At 25.8% G+C, this 11,742-nt stretch overlaps 2 protein-coding genes across 4 annotated transcripts in view; one reads left to right on the top strand and one right to left on the bottom strand.

The window, feature by feature from the left end:
* LOC126907394 (uncharacterized) overlaps positions 1-2,161 on the top strand; it is a 3,499-nt gene extending 1,338 nt beyond the window's left edge. The window contains exon 3 of one of the 2 annotated variants that reach the window (XM_050688642.1): positions 303-2,161. In XM_050688642.1, coding sequence (XP_050544599.1) covers positions 303-370 — 68 coding nt within the window. In that variant the 3' untranslated portion in view covers positions 371-2,161. The remainder of the gene's footprint in view (positions 1-302) is intronic. The other variant, XM_050688641.1, reaches the window with a different exon arrangement.
* The window catches only part of LOC126907402 (Kv channel-interacting protein 2-like), a 383,598-nt gene extending 376,029 nt beyond the window's left edge, over positions 1-7,569 (bottom strand). For both annotated transcript variants that reach the window (XM_050688662.1, XM_050688661.1), the window contains exon 1: positions 7,365-7,569. The gene's annotated coding sequence lies outside the window, so the exon portion shown is untranslated. The remainder of the gene's footprint in view (positions 1-7,364) is intronic.
* Positions 7,570-11,742: the final 4,173 nt, after the last annotated feature.

The following is an 11,742-nucleotide window of genomic DNA, read 5'->3' as shown; positions in this document are numbered from 1 at the left end:
GAAAAAATTTCGAAAATTAGCGATTTTTAAATTTGTAATTTTTTTGGAGGTTTCCCCCTTTTACGGGGAACGAGGGAATTTTTTTCAATTTTTAAGGGTAATGTCTTCGACTAGATACGATTTGTGATCTTTTGACGTATCATTGAAAGAAATCGGTTCGGTGAGAGCTGAGAAAAAGTGGTAACAGACACACAAAAAAAAAAAAACACATCTTAGTAAAACCAATACCTTCTCAGCTTCGCATCGAAGCTAATATTAACTAAAATATAATTTATAGTCTTATTAATTTTTCTTGAATCTAGAATTGGAATTTAAAGCAACAGATGAAGAACCCCCAAGGCTAGTACACATTGAAAATTATCAAATGTAATAAAATTAATTTTGTTATAAATTTATGTTTTATAATTATTTACATTTACAGTATTACTTAGTAAATCTTTTAACTATTACTAAAGCATAAATATAATCAATCACACTATTATTTATTGGTTGTACACACCAATATTTAATATTTAATAATAAATATTTAATATAATATTGACATTAACAATTATAAAAATTTTAATTGAGTACCAGAAGGATAGCGGGTGCATTTATCGTCAAATATTTTTCAGCTATACTTTTCCTCTCACCTAGTTATAATAATGTGAATAACTTTTGAAATATTGATCCAAAAAATTATTATGTCTTTTTTATATTATTTAATAAATAAACGAATTAATTATAGAAAGAAATAATAGTAACATAATATAATTAACATTATTTACAGAATATCTTTAAATTTAACATAAAAATCACTCGTGACAAAGGTTCAAGTTAAATACTCGAATCATGATAAAAAGCGTGCAAGAAATTACAATATTTCAAAGTTTTTAAAAGTCATCCACTTCAAATTTCATTTAAATAGAAACTCGAGTTAGAGTGTCCTACATTTTAGCGCTGTATTTCAAAATTAACCGATTCTTCTTCCTATTGTACCAAGTTTTAATTTTTGACATCATTGCAACTATTCATTTTACATACTGCCGACTTTCAAGTACGGTACGCGACCTTTTTTAACGTTATATCGTTAAAAGATACTTAGGTAAATAAATCGAGTTTTTTCTCGTTATAAATACTATTGACTAACATATTATAACACTTAATATACTCAGAGCACACATATTTGGCATGCATTATTAATACACAGTAGGCCGCTAGAAATAAAATCAAGTTAAGCAGTAACACGTGAATGTTATATATGATGTCCACTGTCTACACAATCAGATGTCTGCAAGGTTCTTAATTATGAAGTGCTTAAATAGTTTATCCGTATAATCTTTCAAATAGCTTAAAATTTTATGTGTCACGTTATCTTAATAAAAAAAAAAAACTAGGACATTTAAACTATATACACTTCAATTTTTTTATGAATAGTATTGATAATTATCGTGAATTATAAATGTTAAGTTACCCGTTATGGTATCTTTTCCGTCCAGAACGTAACACTGACCAACAAAGGTGGCAGCTTGTCCGGTTTGGGGGTCACCAATAAAAAGCGAAATTGGCCCACGGTCGGCAAATAAACATTCACCGAACCCATTCCAACCGACTCCCGAAGATCGAATTTCAAATCTACAAAAAATATCCGGCACTTGTTTCACTTCGAAAACCGTCTCGAAATTTATGGAAAACCAAATGCCACTTATGGACTGACATATAGAATTATCTAAGCACCGGCTACGAGCAAAATCTACAGCTGGAAATTTGGTCGTGGTCTCGGATGTTGTTAATAGTTCTGCAGTGGAAGCTGACGACGGTAATGGTAGTTCACTATAAGTAAATACTGACGTTATTATTTCAGGAGTAAAAACATTAGGTGGTATAGTTTCCATGACTACATCTGTTGCTGCTTTTGATGGACTGTAAATTTCATTGTATTTTTCTAAAATATCATCCAGATCAGTTTTGGCTAACGTAACAGAAGAGTTTAAAACCAATACCAATGACAGCAGCAGAACAATCGATGCATTAGCATTAAAACCAAACAAAATATAGCTCATAATTCTTTAAAATTAAATGTATTTATGCAATTCAAACATATAAATACATAAATATTTGAAAACATTAAATAGTTTTTTCACAGGAATAAAATCGATTATATAAAATCATTGTTTATATTGTATGGCTAATGGATACCAACAATAACAACTCTGTTTTATTTATTAAAATCAAATTTCTTAGAAATAACGATGACAATACGAAAATGTTAGTTACATCTGTATTTCCCAATAGAACTCTTGTAAAATATTTAAAAAGTTTTTTTATTACAATATAAATTTTTTTCCGACTCAAATTTATTAATTTTAATAATTTTGAAAAAAGTAAAAATTATATAATAAACGTGTATCAATTGTGGCTAATATTATTTAAAATTAAAATGATACTAAAAATATTAATTTAAAAAGAAAACAATTTTTCAAAGAAAAGTCAATTTTTTACTCAAAATAACACAAAAACTATTCTAAAATCGTGAATACGAATTTCGGGAACAATGACATTATCAACGCTAAACATATACTCTTATGTTTAGCATAAGTATAAGTATCTAACAGTATATATTAATAAGAAATTTATCAATTTTAATTTTTAATTGGTTTTTGGATAGTAATGAACTATTTACACATTGTCAATATTTGAATTATGGAAATATATAATTAATATAACTAACAAGACTAAAACTATTCAATTAAACATTTCCAAAATATTTTATACATAAATTGCATTTAGACAATATGACAAGATGACTCTTTTAACGCTATCCACTTATTTCTTTTAAAATAATAACTTTCCTAATATAACTACTTTTTAAGAAAAATCAAAATGTCAGATGAATCACTAAGAAACTACTGTTGTAAAAAAAAATATTTCTACTAAGGTAGAAAACAAAAATGTCGTTTTTTATTCCTGGCTTCCAATAGTTCGACTACTTGTTGTCTTGTGTCCAAAATAAAGAAGTACTTGGCCGTTCAACAGTAAATAACCTAACCATTACATTTTTATTGTAAAACAGAAATTTCCAATTTCTATTTATTTAGAAAAACTCGTATTCTACCCAACTTCTTGATAATGTTAATCCAGAAGCAAAATATTTTTTTAGATATAAAGTTAAAAATAGAAAATTTTGCATCCTTATAAAATAAAATTTTGTGCTATGTTTAAAAATGTAAAAACCATACGAGTTAAAAAAATGTATTATTGCCAACTTTTTACTTATTGTATAAAAAATATCATTATTTAAATATATTTTGTAGCCATAAATATGCATTTCATTATAATTAAACTTAAAAAACAGTTTAAATAATATGTACTTATTTTATTTAGTTTAACAATATGTAAACATTTTTTTTTTTAATGAAATTATTCATGTGATATTCCATTTCACTTTTGATCACTAAAAAAAAAGTTTTACTTTAAATTGATGTTTTCTTTAAACTATTTACAATTATTTAATCATTTTTTTTTTTTAGTTTTTATTGATCGACATACTTTATTAAAATGGTGTAAAACAACTTGGCTGCATCAAAAAATTTAAACTAATTCTATAAAGCTAACATTTTCACAATATTTTAAATCAAAATGAGTAAAAAAAAAAATTTGAAAAATATATTAAGTTAAAATTCAGTTTCTAATTAAGACTTATAGTTCTAAGACGTAAGCTAACAAACACGATAGCTACCTTTTAAATGCTATTTTATCTTGTGCAGGGAAATATGTTATTGATCATAGTTTATTATTTAAAGATTTTAACAGATACATTTTAACTTGCATCATTATTCATGAATTAATCTTTATCAAAATTTCAACTCTAATATTGTTTGGTTAAAAGTATTTTTAGCGTTTCTAGTCAATATTAATTAATTCAGCTTGATAAAAATTAACCATTAATGATAATTATAGAAAAATTCAATTGACAAAATAAAATAATAATTAATAAAACGCTGCAAGGAAATAATATGATTTGACATAAAGCTTTTTAATTGATAAACCATTGTGAACATTCATCATTTAAGTTTTGATTTTAACAAATTATGATCATATTGGTTATTATTTTTATAACCATTATCTGAATACAATGTAAATAATTTCATTATAATACTCATTTATTAATAATTGTTACCTTAGCGTTTATCTTATAGTGTATGCTAATTTAAAATAAATACAGTGAACATATTTTCAAAAAAATACCTTAATTTTTACAATTATTTATTTACGTAATTGTAAATAGATTTTTTATCTAAATATTTTGAGAGTTAAACAAAATTATATACTTTTTTTTAGATATTTATCACACAGATGAAGCAATTAGAAGCCATCAGTTCTAAAAACTTTTTTATTTAATGGACTTTATAATCTTTAACTTTATAAAAACTCTGATGCGCTCGAATGTCTACCCTAATGGGTAATTCGGATTTTTATATAAAAAAAAAAAACTATATTGAACAAAAATCTGTACTTTTTTAAGCTGCTATACACTATAACAGCTATACAGTGAATAGCTGCAATGTGTTATCTTATGAACTTGAACGTTTATCCCGTAACGACAACAACAAAAAATAAGACAGAAATACTAAGCTGGATACTACTCTAAGTATTTTTTTACCGTTTTTTTACGTTGACAAAATAAACTCAATGAGCCTTACTGTTCATATCATAGAGCATTGCCGCCAGTGACGCCTGAACACGAGTGCTTTTATCACTAATAAATACCTGAAAAACTACTTTCTTTGAAAACTTAGATAACATTTCGTAATACAATAGTTGTTTTATAGTAAGTTGTGGTGAAACTGCTGCGATCAACACTTATGTATAAACTGATGTAATAATAATAACTGCAATAGTCTTAGATGTATTATAGAAAAGGGTAAGTATTTTAAACATTTTATCGGCATCACACTACAAAAGACTCAACAACAAACTGCAAATGATCACACATCACAGGCTTCGAAAAAGAAAAATGGCATTTGGCCTATATAAACAATGTAGTAACTCAAAAAACAAACTTCCGGTTCCGGATACGTCGGTTTGGCCAAGTCATAACATTGTGTTCTAATCATCTCTACATATAAGATACAAAATGTCGGAAATACCTGATACGGTTGGTCGTAGCCAACGCTATTGCGCACATTTTGACTTGGACGTATCCGTTTTGAAGGCCAAATTCTTTCACATGATATACTCAATTAATTTTTTGCCACGCAATACTTTAAATTGTCCCTTTTATCTGCAAATGAACAATTGTCTACGTTATATATTTTACATTTGATGTCTCTCATTGTTTGTATCTCTCATTTTTCCCTAGGGTGCGATTAAAAAAAATGTCCTGGTTTAAAAAAAAAATATTTATACATCTCTGCATTTTTTTTATTTACATTTCCTTGAGGAAAACTTGTAAGATATTTGACACCGTTGCTCCGCTGGGTATTGCTACGACTGACGCATGAAACGTAATACTAAACGTTAAATGAGTGAAGTAAGCTAATGACTGTATAGTTATTTGTAAGCATCTTCACACCAATAAAATTTATTAACAAAAAGTAAAAAGGTCTAATGACTTGATGTATATCTCACGCCATTTTAAAAAGCACAGCAAGATTTCTATGAGTCAAAGAAACAAATGCTAAGTAAAACTAACCACTTACTTTTATTTTTATTCCCACAAGAAACGCAAAAAAAAAAAGAAGAAAAGTTTAAAACTTCAATGGTTTCAAATAATTTAAAAGCATTGACAGATTGCAAGACAGTCGTTGATAAAGTATGAACCTTATTTAAGATTAATGATACTGCCATTTTTTTTTTACAGTAAATGATACTCTAAAAATATTTAAAAAAAAATATTATTCATCAATAATTAATGTTGCTATTCTAAAATATACTGAACAAATATTTGTAAACAATGAAATATATATTTTTTAAATTATTAAGTATTATTTCTATAAAATATTGACTTAAAAATTTCTATATACTAATATTTAAAAAAAAATTTACTCTATTGCAGCAACTTCTAAAATTATCGGTCTTATCATTTTCTATCACAAGGCATTTGATAATTTTTAACTTATCGTAAAGCAACATTATTTGACAAAGAACCTCAAATTTGATACGTTCAAACATCAAAAAAGAAAAATTGTGAATAACATATCTTACCTTAAAATCCGTCGTGAACAAAACTGTATACACAATATATGATCTCGTTTTTTCGAGGAGTGTTAAATTTGTATAAATTAATTTAAATATTTAATAAAATATTCGATTTAATCGTTAATTTTATTCATCTCATCCCATATCACAAAAACATATAAGTTAAATTAGTAACAATTTTTAAGACTTATCTTTTCTAAAATCATGTAAAACTATTTTATCATATTACTATATTATATAACATGTATATAGTTAAACAAACAAAAATACAATTAAATAATAATTTTCTATTAATATACTTTAAGAGAAATTAAGTGAAGATAAAATGAAAAAAATATATAAGAAGACAAAGTTTAACTTTTTTTGATAATTAACATATATTATTAATATGATAGTAATATTTAAAAAAGTCCATAAATAATTTTAAATCGCAAAATAAACCGTTTATTACAGTTTAATGTTAATAAAATGATTATTTATAATTCGAAGGGGTTTATGAAAAATAATTCAAAAGTATATACCTGACAAGGGACATAAGTAAACATAAGTTCATCAATATTTACTTGAAGTTATATGTCATAAATGTTAAAAGCTATACGTAGGATCATGAAAGTTTTACATAGAAATTTATTTACAAGTTGTTTTATAATTTATTTTTTGACGAAAAATTCCATCAGTTATAATTTATATATGGAGAACAAATGACTTTGGATAAAAAATTAAAAACTGTGTCACTGTTGGTAATACATTTCCATTAGAAATAATAAGATAGACGTGTGCGATGTAACATCCAGATTGCATGTGAATAAAAAAATGTATAATATACATAAATTTCATTAAAGCTAATGAGCTCCGTGTAAACTGTAACACATTTTTCTCTTGATACAGTTTTTTATTATATGACCATCCTATCTAGTATTATACAGAATATAAACTGTATTTCTTTAGAACATCAAAATTTACTCTATTTTATGTGCATTGAATAAGTCTAAATAATGATTAATGGGATGTTGTGTGGTTTTTATCGTGCACATTTTTCACCAATGAGTAAATTGAGCTTAATGATCTGGCTAAATAGATTAGCTTATTATTCTACTTAGATTACATTTTATGATAAATGAAAAACATTTTATTTTGGCGGGAAAGGATGATATCACTATTTAAAAACGTTAAATTTAGCTCACCCCTTGATTATAAAGAAGTATCCCTTGAATAAGTTGATTTTTTTTTGATTTGCATCAATGAAAAACTCTACTTAAGTTGACAATTATTTTTTAACATTCGTCTGAGTAGATAAAATCATTGACAACGTGGGCGAATACGAACGTGAAGACGTTTTGGTCTCACTACAAAGGCGGCACTCGCAATTCACAACATCCGGCCCGGAGGTTCGTCGTAACGATACTGGCAAACAAGCACGTCATCATTATAAGGCCCTTCCCAACAGGGTTTCGCGCATATCAGATCGGTTACAGGACAAATTTCAAAAATTCTCAAAATTTATACATTTATCGTTTACCATAGTACGTATGTGATCTCAAAAAATCAATAGGTTGAAGCAAAATCTTCAAGCTATTGAAGATAGCTTTCAATCTTTCAAATTAGATTTTATAATATAAAATTTAATTTGAAATTTTTTTTAGTGTTCATTACATAATAATATTATTAGATATTATACATAGATAGATGTTGTCAAAAAAATATCTTGTACTTTCATGATTTTATATAGCGGTATTTTTGTGACGAAAAATTCGATTTTCTTATATCTATTTCCTCTAATCAAAATCTGCGACAAATTCATGTAAAAAAAAAACTGAAAACAAAGATTAAGCAAAATTGTTAATTAGAAATATGATCAACATATTAGATATTCAATGTATAATAGAAAAAATGTATTTGTTTGTTCATTACATTCATAGATACTCAAATTGTAACCTAATTTTATGTGATTCATTTCGAATGAAAACATATATTCAGTTAAATTGATTATTGCAAGTTTAAATAAAATTGTCTTAAATAATTAATAATTTTTAATTAGAGGGAACCTCTACTAAATATATTTCTACGAAAGAATATAAATAATTATTGAGTTTTTTGTTTACCTCAGCATTCAATGAGTTACTACCAGTAATTAAATCATAATTCTATTACAAATTCAAAACCAGACAACTGAATTTAAATTGTTTTTTTTTTTTTTTGATTTGGTTTTCTATTTGAAAATCGAATGAAATAATAACATTTCAAACATAAATACAATGCACAGTTAAGATAAAATTTTTAGGTAAGTAATAAAAACAATCATTCGTTTAAAAATATTGTACTCTTAGTTACGAAAAACTATTTCTACTGTTTGTATTTTTAGGAAACTCAATATTTGCAAAATAATAAAAGCATTCATATTACATCCATATTTTAAGTTTTTCAGACAAAACACAAACGAATTGTTTTTTATCGTTATTATTAAAAATAAAAACATGGTTACAAAGACCTTTGACAACAATTTTTTACAGTTTTCAACTTGAAAATCGTTTATTTTTCTAAAATTTAATGGAAAATATACACTGAAAGAATATTTTAAAAACAATTATTCATTACTAATGTCTCGTTGATTCGTAGTAAAAATATATATAGTTATTATTATAATACATAGAACTAATTTTTAACTTGGTGTAAAAATAATTAATTAAGAAACCTGTGAAACAACTGTTTTATTTATTGTTAGTATGAACGATTGATTACGATATTATTTGTAAGATAATATTTTTATAAGTCTTAGCAGTTCCAAAAAAAACATTCATCATATTAATGTCAACATTTTGTAACATAAGCTTTAAGTGGTATACAAATGTTGTAATGATAATTTGATTGCGAGATATATTATTTTTAACCGATTTCTCCACTTTTATTTCATTAAACTGTGTCTTAGATTTCAATACAACATTTGCATGATGTTGATACAATTCTGAAATACAGTTGGGATTTTGGGGGTTTGTATCCATTGTTTCCGTAGCATTGCAGTGCATTTCGGACTCTGAACAAATTTTATTTAATTGATTTATAAGCTCTTGTTCGGTGGTTTGCTTTTGAATTGAAAATTCTTTAATGTCACAACTAAAAAAATTAATTAAATTTCTTAAGGTTACATTATTCTTTAAACCAAGAATAGACGTAAAATCACACAAATCTTGTAGAATTTTCGAATTTACTGATTTAACATAAGTCGTGCAAACTTCGTCAGTCTTGTCTTTAGTACAGAAATTTTTAATAACATCATCCATTAATATTAAATGAGTCCACGTCATTCTCAACATAATTATTGTCATTTGATCTACTAATAAAGTGTTAAATTTTCCTAACCAGATGAATTTCTCATTAAATTTTTTAGCTTTTGCTTCGTTTAAATAGTAATTTAGTAACACACTAGCATCTCCCCACTTCATATGTTTGATGTAGTTTTCTCGCAAATATCCAACATCGCTGTAAATGCGATCAATTATTTGTTCATCAATAGCATCTTTATTATCTAATGACAAATACCGACAATTGTCAAAAATAATGAAATCACTGTTATTAATCACTGGGTGTTCTATTTTAGCAAATTGTGTTCGAATGGCTAGGGCGAAATATTTTTTTAAATTGTCAACGCTTTCCCTTTTCGGCTTATTAGTGCGGTTCAATTCATTGTAAACTTTATAAAATGCGCAAGATGAATTTGTGATGTCAAATATGCTGTCTCCCGTGCATTTTTCAGTAGACTTTTCTAGTAGTCTCATAATCCAATTATTTAATTTAACAACCGCTGACGTGGGTATGGTGTCATACTCCAAAGACCACGTCTTTATATTCAAGTGGAATAACCACATGTCGTACAAATCCCTGTAATTTAAGTTGTAGAGCATTTGTAACATATTACGACTTGTAACGCTAAAATATCGTTTTGTAAACGCTGCATAGTAAACTACGTTAGAAGTAGCCAATTTTACATCTTTCATTTCCAAAGTTATTATTCGCATTATCGACAGAGCTATTATTTTTATACCACATTTGAGATTTTTCCTATGTTCATTTATTGTCATTATTTCCGTCATTGATTTTGGTACTCCGACGTTTGGTAAAACCTTAGAAGTAACATTATTATTCTTATAGCCAATGTTTACTTTTTGTAGATCTTTCAGACACTCATCAGGTTGAATCAGTAAAAGTGAAACAGCGAAGTGCACACTAATTTGAAAGATATAAACCAGGAAACATTTACACATATTCATGTTTTCTAACCAGTTCTTTGCTTTTTTTAAATCAAATACAATGAAAATACTATTATTACGTCGCAAAATAATGTTACGTAGAAAAACGTTTTATTTAAGTACTACTACGTACGTTTTTCTCCAATTTTATTAATAATACATTTTATTTCAAAATTAACACTACACATGTGTTATGAAAAGTTTGCAAACTGAAAAATTAAAAATAATTTTATGTATACCAACTAGAACAATAAAACATTATCTAAGTAATTTGTTACAAATTTAAACATATTACTATTTTATATTGAGCTTAAATATTGTATTTACATAAAAATATGAACATAATTTTTTAATTTAATTTTGTATAAATTACTATTTAACAAATTAAAATATGAGCATTAAAATACAATTATATCAATGGTAATTATATCAATTTTTATATAATTTTGTTGCTAATCTGAATATGATTATTTATGATAGTTATAAGATATTTCTGGTGTATAAATTTAAAATGCTGAATAGTTATTAACTGTTCGATTAATATTTATTCATAATAACAATTTAATTCATTTGTTAGCATTTATGCTCTGATTTGTCTAATTTTCAATTGATATGTATCAAATATTTATAGAAGTAAACTGGTATAATAAAATACACTTCTACAGATATTTTTGAAATAATTTTGCAAAATTTGAACAATAATCCAAGAAGTTAAAATACCCTAACCTTTAAATGTTGGATAAAAATTCATAATTCTTTTACTCTTAGGTAAATGTAAAATTATTTTTGGCTGAAGAAATGGACGTTTTAGCATTGTAGTACATTTTTTATAGTTTTTGTTTTTGTATGATGTACTATTATTCGGTTTTAAACAGTTGTTACTGATATAGGTAATTATAAAAGCTTCCACACTTTCAGAAATTAAAAATACGCGTTATCTTGTAAACAAAAGCTGATAGGATAATTCTAAGTTTATTTTCGGAGTCAGTGATCATTAAATTCTTGGAAATGACTAATCACGCCCATGCATCTGACAACAGTTTTTTTTTTTTGTGTAATATTTGTAAGTTTTACTAGAGTATTTTTAAATATATAAATATTTACAGATTTTTTTTAAGATTATTCCAATCAGTAAACTACATTTTATACATTTACAGTAACATAATTACGGTGTCATTCTTGGGAGGGTAAACATAAGACAATATTTACAATCATGTAAATAATATAGTCCTGGCGTATCTATCCTTGTCACCCTACTAAATTATACTTCTGTTACTTGTACAATACAAAAACAATTTTCAGTGACAAAATCACCTAA

This window comes from Daktulosphaira vitifoliae, unplaced genomic scaffold, assembly GCF_025091365.1.
Source record: "Daktulosphaira vitifoliae isolate Bord-2020 unplaced genomic scaffold, ASM2509136v1 Scaffold_5, whole genome shotgun sequence".
In the NCBI taxonomy this organism is placed as follows: domain Eukaryota; kingdom Metazoa; phylum Arthropoda; class Insecta; order Hemiptera; family Phylloxeridae; genus Daktulosphaira; species Daktulosphaira vitifoliae.
Note: the sequence above shows the minus strand (reverse complement) of the source record. Positions and strands in the feature narration are given on the sequence as shown.